This window comes from Elaeis guineensis, chromosome 8 (genome assembly GCF_000442705.2).
Source record: "Elaeis guineensis isolate ETL-2024a chromosome 8, EG11, whole genome shotgun sequence".
Classification (NCBI taxonomy): domain Eukaryota; kingdom Viridiplantae; phylum Streptophyta; class Magnoliopsida; order Arecales; family Arecaceae; genus Elaeis; species Elaeis guineensis.
The window spans coordinates 124,360,540-124,375,575 of NC_026000.2; the positions used below are offsets into that span (position 1 = coordinate 124,360,540).

General features: G+C 34.7%; 1 protein-coding gene across 1 annotated transcript; it reads right to left on the reverse strand.

Annotated features, from left to right (window-relative positions):
- Positions 1-563: 563 nt before the first annotated feature.
- LOC105049714 (ACT domain-containing protein ACR4) lies at positions 564-4,131 on the reverse strand. The gene is made up of 7 exons (XM_010929450.4): positions 3,923-4,131; positions 3,724-3,769; positions 3,518-3,632; positions 3,340-3,407; positions 1,930-2,541; positions 1,191-1,295; positions 564-1,103 (listed from the first exon to the last, which is right to left on the reverse strand). Exons 1-7 carry the CDS (start codon positions 3,994-3,996, stop codon positions 759-761), a joined length of 1,365 nt encoding a protein of 454 aa, XP_010927752.1. The 5' UTR covers positions 3,997-4,131; the 3' UTR covers positions 564-758.
- Between the last annotated feature and the right edge of the window lie 10,905 nt (positions 4,132-15,036).

Genomic DNA, 15,036 nt, shown 5'->3' on the forward strand with positions numbered 1-15,036 from the left:
ACCGTTACAGACAGTTACACCCAAATTGTCTATATATAGGAGAGGTAAAGGAACAGCAAGGATAAGATACTTCTGGACTAATATTCTACCGAAATTTACTTTCAATTATCTTGTTCATCACTTCCCACTGACTTAGACATCGAAGAGTCCCGCCAGATACAACTCCGGTTAATGTGGACTTGTTTTGCTGGTTGCTCGTCGCCAGACGCACTCGGGGATTGGCTACAACAATAATAATTTTAAGATAGTTTTTAAAGGTTTTCTTAATAAGGATTAACATAAGTTCCCAAGGACTTGCCTCTTGGAGGTCTAGGATCAAATCCTAGACATTGTTCAAAAAATTGAACAAAATTCAAATCATGTTAAAGACTAAAAGGTTCTTCTTTGATAAAAAAAGGCCTAACAGCTCCAAATTTGCTTAATAATAATGTCAGTAACAACTAGCGAGAGCCTAAAGTATGAACAGCACCATGAAAACGTTAGCAGTGATTAGGCTACTGTATTTGAATCATACCACCATGATGAGCGATCCAACAAAAGAACAGTCATTGAGGAGAGGAACAGGCAAAGTTGCTTTCTATTCACAGCAAACAACAGTTCATTTCTCTCATAAATTGTACAGAGGCCAGTGGACTTTAATGCCTAAGTGGAGATGAACAGATGTTGCTTAGAAGCTCTATCAATAAGCTCAGCTGGACTTCTAAGTTATATCTAAACACAATATAAGCACCATTACAGTTTGTAATGCAATGTTGGCTTCAAGGGCAAGATCTTATCAGGCCCAAGTTATAGAGGAACTTCTCTGATCTAGACCTGAAGACATTACCAAAGGAGAACCTTCCACTATCCTGCGGTGGAGATTTCAAGCCGATGTCATCCTTGACATGAAGAATTGTTTGCCCAATCTCACTTCTTACAGCCTCAACTGTTTGTCTCTGAACTGGATTTCCTGATGCATCCATGACATAGAAAACATTCACAGCCTGAGATCCCCTCGTAGAAACTTCTGCACTGATGACTGAAAGCCCATTTTCTCGAAATATACGGGTTACATCTGATAACAGGCCAACCCTATCTTCACAGCAGAGCTCAAGCCTTATGCCCTGAATTATGAAAACATGCTTAGATCAGTATGAGGCCAGCATGGATCAAGAGGGCAAAAATATTCTCATTTTAGCTATTTACTTTACCTCCATGGTCCTCCTTGCAATAGCAGCTTCCAAACAATGGGCTAATCGCTGCCGTTCTTCTTCTGAGCTAACCGGATTCCCATCCATGTGTCTGATGAAATATTCCTATATAATGAGATAGAAAGAGAATCCATTTAGGATGTTTGTGTTTCCAACCATATCTTAATAATTTTGTGATATCACAAGTACAGATTTTTTTTAATGTGTAAGTCTACTAGATGTGCGAGAAACTTTAAATCATAAAAGGAAAGCTTTGTCTATGAGTAGAATCTTTGAAGTCTGCAAATTTTCTCATTTTTCACTGCAATAATTTCATCTTTCAAATCATATTTTTACCAAACCACTTCTAGCTCGGAGAATATTTCAATTTTACTCTACCATTATAATATATTTTTCACATTACGATCCACGCAGATCAGGATTTCATTGTTAGAGTAACTTACCATAGATATGAAGGTAGGATAATTATATACAGAAGAATAATTACCCACATTTTTATGTTCAGTGACACCATTCAAAAAGCAAGTCTACTACCATTTACTTTCCGCATTCTTTACATTAAAATACTAAATAATAATTAAGTTGGTAAAAATCTCTAAACCTAGCCTAATCATAAGTGGATAGATTCACAAAAATTTAAAGTAAATTAAGAACCAGATAAGAGAATACATATACTGTTACACACAGGACCATAATTAGAAAGGTTATTATACTGATTCTTAAGGATTCAGGGAGAAACCTGATAGGCTTCTGGTCCTTCAGCTATGACAGTTGCATGGAACACAACATAGTGCATATCTGTCAGAGTACAAACAGTGTCGAAAAGTAGCTTAGGGCGGTCCTTGCTCCGTACATTCACAACTGTGTACCCCTTCTCTGTGCAATTCTCCACTGTAACTATTGGCTTGTTCATAGCACTACTTGCATTGCTCTCCTCTTCCACACCCATTTCATCAGTGTTGCATTCTTGATCAGCATGCATCATTTGATGCAACCTCCTCTCAGTATGCATCACATCCATAGAAATAGCTGTTCTGCCACTTTGTTTATCTCTGCTTCCCTTCAGGACATAGCGAAGAAGCCGTTTGATCTTAGTGAGCTGATCAGGGTCATCCACTGGATCTCCAGTTGCTTCATCTGTGACGTAAACTACTGATGCCATTCTTGAGTTATGGGTCCAGACCTCTGCAGCGACAATATTGCATTTGAGGTCTGTGAGGACAGCAAAGACCTCAGAGAGCAGCCCTGGCCGGTTTCTGCCAATCAGTTCGATACAAGTGTGCTTTGCAGCAGCTTGGACACCTACCGACCTTTGTAGAGACCGAAAGCCGAATGATCTTGCTTCTAGTGACTGCAGGATGGTGTGAATTTTGCATGTCGCATGTTACATTCTTGGCACTTGGAACATGATATTAGGACAAAGAAACATAAATTAAAAGGGCTGGTAGTCTTTATCAAAGGGAAGGACATTCTTATTAGCTAAAGGATTTGATAAAGACATCTGGTAGAAGACTCTCAAACCTCATTATCAGTTGCTATTTTAATAGAAGGCACCAAAAACATGTGCAAAGTATTAGTTCTCACTCTTTTGGCTTTGATCCCCAAAAAGACCAAAGTAACTACTAAAAAAAAAAAAAAAAAATAAAGCTAGATAAGTACATAACCGACTTGATCAACTACTAGATATACTTGAAAAAGAAAGATCGTTTTTGTGATTCGTCACTTCAACAAAAGTATTGTTTGAGACATTCTATGGATTTCATGTTTGGGGAACCCTTGGTCACCCATCATGTACAGGGAAAACCCAAATCCAGCAATTACTCACATCCCCTGTGACTAGATCTATGACCTGATAACTAGAAGATAATATGTTCAAATTCTAAATTGACATGCAATGATATGCTGAAAGAAAGAGGAAAAATAAGTAAAAAAAGACATAAGATCTACCTTTTCTTGGCCCTAATTTTCTATGGTCGTAGTTATTTAATTCACAATCTAGTAACACATGCATGCTTAGAAAATGCAATTCCCAATACTGAAGGAAGCTACCATGCCCTAACACCAAACCTCTATAATTACAATGAACAAAAAACTCCAAGCTTTGTTAGCATCATGCAATCCTTAATAGCAGCAAATTTTAGAACTTTACCTGTTTAATGCGATCGATGACTTTGACATCTGAAAGCTTATTTCCATCTTGGTCTACAACATGGAACACTACAAATAGGAGCATACAACAATACTCGTTGAATAGAAACAAAGAGAACAAAATAGAAAGCTCCTAATCAGAATTTAGAACAAGATTTTGGAAATAATCCAAGGCTCACCATCCATAAACCACTCTCCATCAGAGGAAATGTAAGCCCTTTCGATGGTAAGCTTCAAATCAGTCAAAACCTGCACCACTTCTAACAAACTCCCATGGCTGTTAAAACTGTCCACCTGTCGCAAAATCAAAGAAAAATCCCAAAGATTAGAATCAAAAGCCCCCAAAGACTGAGAAGTCCAAAAGAAAGACACCAAAAACACTGACCTTTACCAAAGTGGCTTTCTTGCTTGAAGTGTGATCCACAGCGACCCTGATAAAGACCAAAAAAAATGGCCCTTTTAGAGTCCAATTCTATAGCTAACACAGATCCATTCTAATTCAATACAAAACAACAGTTCCTCTCAACACAAATCAGTAATCTAACTAAAATATATACACACAGTAATGGGTGGAATGGTCTCACCTTGGTGGGTTCATTCCAATCACCAGCTTCTCATACTCATCATCTTCTATCGGAGGAGACCCGCAGCCCATCATGGTGGAAGATGTGTTGCAACCACTAGCAGCCTTACTAGAAGAAGAGAAGAAAAAAGAATATAGAGCGGAAGACCAGAGAGAGGATGGCGAAGCAAAAAAGATTCCTCTCCTCTCTTGGTAGCGTACCTTGTTTTCTCTACCGTCTACCATCTCACTCTCTTCTCTTTATATATGGTCATGGGGTGCACATGTTTTTTAATATAGGAATGTGCTTCTGTCCGGTGGGGTTTTGGCTTCTGCTGGCTCCTTGGTTGGTGGGAGAAAGAGACGTAAAAAGGCGGACGGGGAGTGGTGAAAGAAGGAAAGTGCGCTTTATTTTGCCTCGCCACTACCGTACGTGAGAGAGGGCTCACCACATCCTTTCTTGTGTCTACATATAGAGAGAGAGAGAGAGAGAGAGAGAGGGAGTACATAGTGTACATGGAGTTACCAAGTCATACCACGTAATTATATGGTTGGGGTAATATTTCAAGAACCCTGACAAAATGCCTCCTAATGGTAAATCTATCATGTGTGATTGGTGGGATGCCTTGTTGTCTTGGTCGGGTTCTCTTCTCCTCGGCATTAATTACTTCCCAGATCTGTGTCCTAAGCAGTGGATTCTGAGATTTTTTTGTATTACCAAACCTTGTGCCTCTGGGATCTTCCAAATCTTTTTCTGTCCCTTTAAACATGTGTCATCCTTTTGTGAGTTTTTCAGATATGGAATACTTGTCGTGTATTTATCCCCGTTCATTGGATGGGATATGCATATTTTGAGGGGGATAAGAGACGTGTTTAGGCATCTGAACTACCCGGGATATATTATGAAATACCTTGAGATCTTTTAGGAATACACGACACAAAATTGAGGGAGACTTCGATTTGCAACTTTCACCTATTTCCTTTTATTAGTCTTTTTTTTTTTTGGCGAAGTTTTCCGTTTAGTCTTTGACTATTTATAAGCCTCAACCCGGAGTTTGCATTATATTAATTATATTTTCCTTCAATTCATATACCTTTTATTTTTAGAAAATTATGTGTGTGTATATATATATATATATATATATATATATATATATATATATATTATATATATATATATATATATATATATATATATATATATATGGATGGCAATTTTAGTTAATCTATTAGATATTTGATCCGATCGGACCCGAATGTGATGGATTTTATATTATCCATTTAAATTAAGGGGCGAGCATGAGTTTTAGATATCATACCTGAAGTATGCTTAGTGTAGGTATGGATTATAGTATCCCCACTCTAATATAAGATAACCTTAATCCACCCCTCTTAGTTCACTCGAAAGATGATAGCTATCACAGTTCAATACGACTTGATTATCCCCCTCTCATTTGTTGAAACTTAAAAAAAATATATATTCTGTGAAAATCTCAACAATCGATTATTTTTTTTAAAGTCTTCAATTAGTCTAACTTATGCATCAATTATTTCTTATTCGAATATAGTATTATTATTGATGTATGCTAGAAGTATCTTTATAATTGCATCATAAGAGGATAAGCTCTAAACTCTTTTATTTCTATAGTAGCCATGATCTGATTAATTATAGTTATAAGCTATAATTATTTGAACCAATTCGATCTGCCTTGTCTATCTAAACAGACCAACTACAACTTACCCGACCCAAACTTTATGCATTGCCATTCTCATGTACATACATATATACATACATACATGTATGCATGCATGCATGCATGCTAAAATCTCCCATTGGGATCACTAGCCACAACCATAGTCCCTATATAGCATGTCATTAGGAAGTATCAAATCTCAATTGATTTCCATAACAAAATTTATTGCATTTTAAGCGTTAACCACAAACCTTTGACTCTTATTAGGCAATTTGTGCTGCAAAAACTTACTCTCTAGGAAAACCAACAATAAATCAAAGTTGTGAAGTTAAATACACCCTATGTTAATAACCTAGGAGACAAACTACATGGGATATATATTGTGGTGTAAAGTAAAATGGATACACTGCAGGCCAACACAATTAACTACCCAGTAGATAATGATGTGAACCTAGGTAATGGGCGGCGACTTTTTTCTCAAGCAAATTATTGACCAGTCAATTACTGAGTCAGGACAGTTCAACATGTTAGTTTCTCAAACGAAAGACACTTTAATATGTTATTAATTACTTGATCTTAAATATTATTGTCTATCCTTTGGACATTATTAGTTATTAGTGATTTTCAATAAACTACAAGCTTTATGTTATGCATAGTGATCATATATTCATTTTATTTTTTGGACAACTTTGGTTATTTTTGCTCCTAAAAATATAAGTAAACCCACGCCTACTCATTGAGAAATATACAATAGTTTCTGTTGGTATATATAAATTGACCTTATCATCAAGTCACATGGCAATATCAGAGTCATCTAAATTATAAGTATGCTTCCAGGTCAAATCGGCTGGATACCGATCTGGTTCAACCCTTGGTTCAACACTGCACCGATCTGAGTTAACTAGAGATGATTCCTAATAAAGTATGATGATCGGCTCAGCTATTTATCGATTTACCATAAGAGATATCAGTCTAAAATCGAAATCCTAAAATACAGATGGTTACCTTACAGTTGTCATCCAACTCAACAATAGCTGTCTTCTAGCTATATTACAACCAATAACTATATGGATAAACAATCCACAATCTCCATACAGCTGATTATTCTATTATAATAAACTAACGATTTAACAAATTTTTAACGGTCTAACAAACTCTCCTAACAACCTAAGCAAGTCTTCTCTATATAAAGAGGGATAAGGTGCCCTCCAAAAAGTAAATCATAACTCATAGAGCTGAGACTCTGCTAAATTTTCTTCAGTTTCTCAATTGAAGAGAATAAGAATCCTCATTTTACTCACCCAAAAATTTTTTTCTTGTCTTCCAGTTTTTTATTTCCATCATCTATTTTCTGGATCTCGGCTGACTTAAGCATCAGAGGATCCTAAACCAGAAGGTACCCTACCAATTCTAGGACTTCTTTTACAGATCACTCATGGTCCACGTCGATCTGATATTTAGCAGTATTTCAGTTCGGTCCAGCACCGATCTCATCCACTTTTCTTCGAAGCCCTGTAGCAACAGTTTCATTAAAAATAAACGTTGTCCTGTTCCTGAAACCAAATCAATATTTTGATGAGTACTTAATTAATTATTCTTGTTAGACTTTGGCTTTCATACTTATATCTTACATTCACATGAAAATTTATAAGATCATAAAAAATTGTTTTAATTTATTATCGAATGAACATAAAAGAAATCTTTCCAGATTTGAAGCAAAATACAAAGTCGGCTGGTATTATAAACAAATAACTACCATTACTAAGTGGCTACTAAAACGAACATCCTTGTGTTGTTCTAGAACCTACGAGAAAAATTGTTATGGAATTTGGATTCATCTTAATTTATTTCTTCGGGCTCCCTATATTAGAAAATAGTGATCAAATAGTTCTCATTTTATTATACGTTTTTGAGCTTTTATATACATTTGAGTCAAAACAGGTTATAACTCATCTAAGCTTTCAAATTGCGCCCAGTAAATAGTTTTGGCGTATTAATTGAATCCTAAGTCATAGGTTCTCAAACCATGATATGCATGGTCTATATGCAAGTTTAACTTTTGTAAGAAAAAAAGGGAATCAAAGAGGATATAGCTAGTGAATGATGACACCATTATGCTGCATCATATTAACAGTTTATAAAGAATATTATTTTCAATATTTAATGCTTCATAACTCAAATGGTTCATAAGGATAATACTTTGAAAATATTCATGGGTTAGACTACACAGCAAACTATTCCTTTTAACATCTGCTGATTCAAAATCAATAGTAGAGCAGATAAATTGGACATTCGTATCATTGATTGTGACCTATACTACTAGACAAGCATCAAAATTAAATTTTATGCTTGGTAGTCTTTAACCTATGCATTATTTTGGTGCAAAAATCAACAACTTAATTATATGATTTGATATTTCTCAAAATAAAATCATATATTATGATATTTTCTATGATCTATGCATTGAAAGCTATTGATTTTTAATCTGTGTATGTTTTGGATCATGATTAGCAAACAAACTTTTTGGCATATTATTCTATCTAGAATCATCTCTTTTCACACTTGCTTGATATATTTGGAGATATGTAAAAGATACTATTTTGTATTTCTAGTTATTTTTAGAGGTATGAATAAATAATATGTTTTTTTTGCTTTGTACGTCCACTGCTGATTCAGTAATCATTAATTTTTTATCACATATTAATGTTTGATGCATTCTCTGACTTAGTATTTATAACTGTGAGATCAAGATCAAATTACCATTTCTTAAAAAATAACTTCATTTATTTTTATAATTCAAGGAACATGGAAAATATTTATAATCATTTAAATCATATAGTGGGGTGTATTGTTTTTTTGATTGCATGCAACTACATATATTCCAATATTTTATTTCGCTTGATGTCCTGTGTAACTCAATATTGGTCGGGAATTCAAGTTCAAATCACGAATTTCCTAAAAATTTTTGTATATTTTCCATAACTCAAATAATATAAACAAATTTATAATTGATCCTATCAGTAAGAGAGGGAAACAATTCTTTCCATCCACTCAACTCAAATCCCTAATAAATAATAATAATATATAGTTGGACGACAGCAGCAACAGCAATAGTAATATTGAAAATAGGGTTTCTATTTTTTTTATAAATAATAAAATAGATATACAAGTCTCTATCTAAACTATTAAGATACTATCTTCAAATTTAGGTCAGATTCCACTTCTAGCTAAAAATATTTTAATTATTGTATGATACTGAATAACTATTATTGAGAACAAATTTGTCAAGAGGTTAGATCTTAATTTTTATATCAAATCATCAAATATCTTATGGATTAAAAGATGTGCTCAATCAAAATATTACTTAAAAAAAAAAAATTTATTTTGACTAGCCTATTTTGAACTCTAAATATTTTTGAATCCAACAAAGTAAGAAAACATCTTAGAAATATTGCAGTCTCATAATAGTCGGTGACAGCTTCATTTTGGCACCTAGAACGTTAAAAATGAACACCGTATAAGAATGTTACGGCCTTTTAGAAATTACGATTAATAGCTGGGCCCTCAATGCGGCAGACTTTGCTTCCAAACCGACCCCAAAGTGACCAAGCTGACCTGTACCAAAAAAGAAAAAGAAAAAGGCAAAAAGGTGACCAAGTTGATCTATGTGGGGTCCATGATTCTCTGGCTTACTAACCAGGTAATCATTTACTAGGGTCCACTGCCAGATTTTTGGTTGCAAGTTCCGAGGATTTTATTTGCTTTATAACCATTCAAGTCGTATTTAACGTTCAAAACCAGCAAAAATATTTTGAGATGCACCTAACTCACATATAAAAATATATATATATATATATTTTTCATACATCATATGCTTAAATCAATCATTGTAAGTGATGTGCGGTACCATCCATGATGCATAAAAAAAATTTTCAAATATTTTATTTCAAATTTTAGCCTAACAAAAAAATAAAAAGACTACATGTACATGAAAATGGAATGTCAAAGAATAAATTACAAAATTTTTTATAAATTAAAAATTAATTATATTTATATCTAATAATTAGAACAATCTATCTTTATTTCTTATACGATTTATTTTTATCTAATATTTTAACTCATAATTTAATATAAAATTTATCAATTAACCTTAAATGAGATTCAATTTCATGTCAGAAAAATTTAAAAATGATCAAAATAATTTTAAGTGACGTAACATCTACTTAAAGATATACAAAAATATATGTATTCTCCTTCTTATGTATAGATAATTTTGTTTTTTTATATAAGATAAATTATAAATTTAACTAGATACAAGTGTAGTGTTGTGAAAGTGTAGTAAGCATGAACTTCAAATGGGTTTTCTGCAATTTACTCTAAGTCAAACAAAATAAATGAATTTGCTTACTCCTACTACCCTTAAGTCCGGAATAAATCTTCGGAAAGCAAAAGGCCGCATATTAAATTTTTCGAAATACCTATTTTGCCTCTCTGAAAAGTGGTGAGTCCAATAATCTTAATGACTGTTGGGCTATCTACTCTCTCTTGTTCCACTTCCAGACACAGCCTAAGACTTCACTAGTGCTGACTGTAACTGGCCAAGCTGAGCTACGTTGAGCTCCATGATGCTCATGATCAATAATCACACAATTCATTTAGTGGCATGTACTGCAGTTTCGGGTGCAGGTGACTGCATAAATTCCAATTTCTTGCTTTGCTATATAAGTATTTAAGTCAGATTTATGACCAGCTTTCGGAAGTGGTACAGTAGTACTGTAACCAGGTTTTAGCCAAAATGACCTTTTTGTAAATGATGCAATAGCAAAAAAAAACAATGAGGCTTCACCGATGCTGACAGTAATTGGAGTTTTTAAGTATCCATCTTCAGACAGCTGAGTTATTTGGTATTACTCCATTTCATGACCTAAATGTTGATGGAATTGCCAATATTTTTTTTTTCTCAGAAAATAGAAAAAGGGAATCTCTGCAGTTACTCAGCATCTACAGCTAGTAAGTATAGATAGTCCCCTCATCGTTCTTATCATATAGAGGTGCACAAGCAGCACTTGGTTAATGTTATTGCAGAGCTAATCTCATGGCAAAATACAAATAAGAACTCTTATCTTCTCCAATCCAAAAGATAGAATCTTTCAATTGTCTTTTAAATATTTGCAGCATCTCAATCAGATGCTGTGACCATGTTACCCGTCAGCCTAGTTTAATTAAAGCCCTTGAGCAAGATAACAAAAATAAAAGAAATATCAGCAACTATTCCAATTGGTCATACAATAGTTGAACAAAGAAATCCCCTATGGAGACACCTTTTCTTTATTGCCCCTTGGGTATGTGAATCTTTTGTCCTTTCTGTTTAGATTAGTGGACACCACAGAAAACATCTCAGCATGTCTCAAGGAAGAACAAAGAGAACTGGGCCGATTATATTCATCCATCGCTGTATATTTAAAGAAAGCATGAGACATGATTCAGGCAATGCCACATGCTGTTGTGTGGAACACAAACTAATGTTCTGAACACATGATGCACTATCAGTATTCAATAAACCATTGATGTAGGAAAACGCTTCTGTTCTCTGAAACAATATGGTATTCTCATTTGCAGATCTAAAACTTTTAGCTTGCCAAGTTAAGGTAAATTGGAAAGCAAGAATAAGAAGTGTTACGGTCAAAAGTTCGGATGGCTCGGATGTTGGGTTACATCCGCTCCTGCATACATAAGGTATTGTCCGCTTCGACTCTTGACTATTTTTAGACTTCTGTGAGTCTTGATCATTTGGAGCCTCACAGTTTTATTCTTTAAAAGGCATCTTACCGAAGAGAGAATGTTTCAATCCACATAAACCATTCTCCCTTCTAACTCACAACCGATATGAAACTATAGATGCCGTCCCCCAACAATGGGCATTGATGTTGCGGTCAAGAGATCGGATGGCTCGGATAGTTGGATTAACTCCGCTTGCAATATTGTTCACTTTGGCTCTTGATCAGTTTTGGACTTCATTAGGCCTTAGTTATTTGGAATCTTATGATTTTGTTTTTTAAAAGATGTATCATGAGAGAGAGAATATTTCAATCTATATGAATCATACTTCCTCTTGACTCATAATTAATATGGAACTAACAATCCAATTATGCTGAAGTCTCAAGATAAATAGTGGAACAGCATAAGCTGTTAAAAAGCTGCCATCTTTTTTTGTTTTTCCTTTCCTTTTCTGTTCTTTTCTTTTCTTTTTTGTGTTGAGAGAGGTGGGTGCAACCAAACTAAGATACACTATGTTCTAATGTTTTGATGATTGGACCAAATATTCTTGCAGATAGGTTAAAAATATTAAGATTTTTTACCAGAATTTCTTTTGGAAAAACATATTGAACGCTGAAGTATAAAGACAGCAATTGGTGGGGAGTTACATCAAGAACTAGCAGTTGCTGGTTATCCATAAAGCTTTGATGACCAAACACCTGCATAGCTCTGATCAAAAACAGTTAAGAGCCATCTACAGAAGCCTGGGAACTTCTTAGACCAAAGAGAAACTTCTTGCATTCCCAGATCATGTTTTCTTATAGACAGACGACCAGGTCAAGATCCTTGACCAGAATTTCTTCTAGAACAAATGCATTGAAGAGAAAAATTCTATGATACCACATGAAGTAACATTGAGAAATTAGTAGTTGCTAATTGCCTATTAGCTTTAATGACTAATTTTTGCGTGGTTCTGATGTCAACACTTTCTAGTTGCCTATAGCCATGTATGGACGCTTGGGAACTTCAAAGACCAAATGTATGGAGAATAGGGTTAAAAATTCTAAAGCAAGGTCTTGGATATATATGATCAAAGATCCCCATGTAAGATAGCTGCAAGGAGCTTAGGTCTGCATGTCTGCTCAAAACTATGTGATTTTGACAATACAGAATAATATCAAAGGACCGAGGATGCTATTGGTTCTTAAATAGAATCGAAAAGGATTGGAATGGTCATATCCTCTGATGCATTTGGTTTGTGATGAAATCGATGAAGGAAATTTGTGGAAGTGCAGTACATGCAATTAAAAATTTTATACAGCAAAAATAATAGATTAAACAATTTAATCGATCTCATCGATGGTGAAATTCTAGATCTAACTATTACATCTACCATAAAAATTAAAATAAGTTAGAAATCATTATCAAACAAATTTTGATCTTGATCTCCTTTGATCTAACGGTTAGAGAGGATGTTCCTCAGGTCGCTCGCAGCCACACGAAGTCATCTGGCCTCTATAAAAAAATTCACGTGAAGACTGATGCAGGTCAGAAGCTCGGAGATGCTAGTCTGCGAATAACTTCGATAGCTAACCTCTTCCTTTTTCTACAAGCACCTTGGACACTCCAAAATGATAGGAGATCTAGAGGAGAAAGAGAGGAGGAGAAGAGGCTCTGGAAACAAAAAATCTATAAGAAAATTGATTATGGTGTTAGAAAATATGTCCCAAAAGTTAATCGTCAAGCTGTTGACGGTTGAGCAACAAAATATTATAATTGATTTGTTAATAAATAAAATATATTTTGATATTTTCATCATAAGCTTTCATCTTTTAATGAACTCCGTTGTTATGATGAAGTCCTTAGGACTATTTAAGTTCGATAAAGAGAGGATTATCGATTAGTCCTTAAAACTGTTCATGACCAAATGATAGACTGTTAATAAGGACGGTAGCTTCTATTGAGCATAGATCGCTGTAGGCCATATGGATTGGTTGTCCTCTTAACCAAGGAGTGTGGAGACACTGGTATGGCATATAGATGAGATGTAAGGGTACATCATCATTGAATGTGACCAGCTTCAGAGCATTCTGTTGTCGAGAATGACTCTGATGGGATATAGGTATAAGTGTTCCTTAGACCTGAGATCACCTCAGTGACTTGCAAGTAACTCACTGTGCTTTGGTACTGGACTAACTGAATTTCTAATTCAGTGACGGAAGGCTTCTGGGCATAGTCAAGTACTTGCGAAGTCAGAGTGTGATCGAGATGGGATTGATCACTCCAAGAGTTGGAGAAGAATGAGTCACTGTATTTCAATTTAGCAAAATCTTGACCAGGATAATCCATCAGATGGATTTGATATTTTGAAATACAATGTGGATAACCTGATCAGAGTTGACAGTGGAACTCTGAGGTGTCCTATGATCATTTTGGTCAAGGAGATGAATTATATGGAAACTATATCCGCATGGGTTCTAAGGATGTTGTTTTACACATTCGATCTATTCAGTCGTCAGGTACCATTGCTAGATGGTCACTTCGATTGGTATAGAAATTTATTTCTATACTACCGGCTTAGGTTTGGACCTATGAGGTCACACACATTAGAGTTCATGATCTGATCGGATGGTTGATCAACGATTAAGAATCGTTCTAAGGTTAAATGATCAATACGATTGACATTTAACCTAGTGCAAGTGTTGCAAGAGGATCGATTAGTAATTCGATTGCTAATTGGCTTAATTTGATTAAGCCAATGGGTTGAGATTAAGTCTAATTGAATATGATTTAATTAGATTTGGTTTGAGCTTGATTGGATCAACTCCAGTTAGTTTATTGGATAAGCCAAGTGCAAGAAAAAAATTAGTCCTAGTTCAATTAGGACTTGGATCAACCTAATTTTTAATTTAATTAAAAAATTAAATATAATTTAAATCTAATTTAATCTGATTAAATTAGATTTTTAATTGGGTTAAGATCTATTTTAATTGGGTTGATCTAATTTTGGTTTGATTTGGTTTGAGAAACCAAATTAAAATAAGTCATAAGATAGAATCCTAGTAAGACTAAGATTTCACCTTGTGCCATATAAGCCCCCCCCCCGCCCTCTCTCTTATTCCATGTCAATCCCCTCTTATTTTGTGTGACAAAAGTCCTCTCCCAGGTCTTTCCCACATCCAAAAGGTTTTCTCTCTTCTTTCAAACATGGAAAGTGGTTGTGGATCAAATCAAAGTAGGAATAAGTTTGGATTTCAAATTCTATGAGATAGAGTTTTAGAAATCCAAAACTCTTTTCTTTTTGCACCAAATTTACCCAGATTTTTTTTGAGATTTTTATGAATTTTAGGGCACACATTGTGCACCCTTTGCTAGTAGTCTATGCACAAAAATAAGGAGGAGGTACCCAAGAGTTGGGCGCCCCTTATTTTGCCATGTTTGGATAAGCCTTGACTAGGTATTTGATCTAGACAAGGACTCTATCATATCTCTCTCTATAAAATTAGTTTCTTCATGAAATTTTTGGAGAACACAGAAATTTGAGAGACCTTTGGGGTGGTATCCAAAAATCAGAGAGAAAGACCTTTGGGTCGTGGAGATATAATAGACACAAGACAGGGTGTCTAGGAGAGAGTAAAGAGAAGAAGAAGAGGGTCTTCTTCTAGGGTTGTTAGTTTTATCTCTT

Bases quoted from the DNA above. Each gene is read 5' to 3' on its own strand.
- LOC105049714 (XM_010929450.4), bottom strand. From the start codon at position 3,996: ATGATGGGCTGCGGGTCTCCTCCGATAGAAGATGATGAGTATGAGAAG. The intron at 3,408-3,517 runs GTGAGCCTTGGA...TCCTATTTGTAG, and splicing joins TGGAGAGTGGTTTATGGATG to TGTTCCATGTTGTAGACCAA. The intron at 1,296-1,929 runs GTTTCTCCCTGA...CTCATTATATAG, and splicing joins AAGGACCAGAAGCCTATCAG to GAATATTTCATCAGACACAT.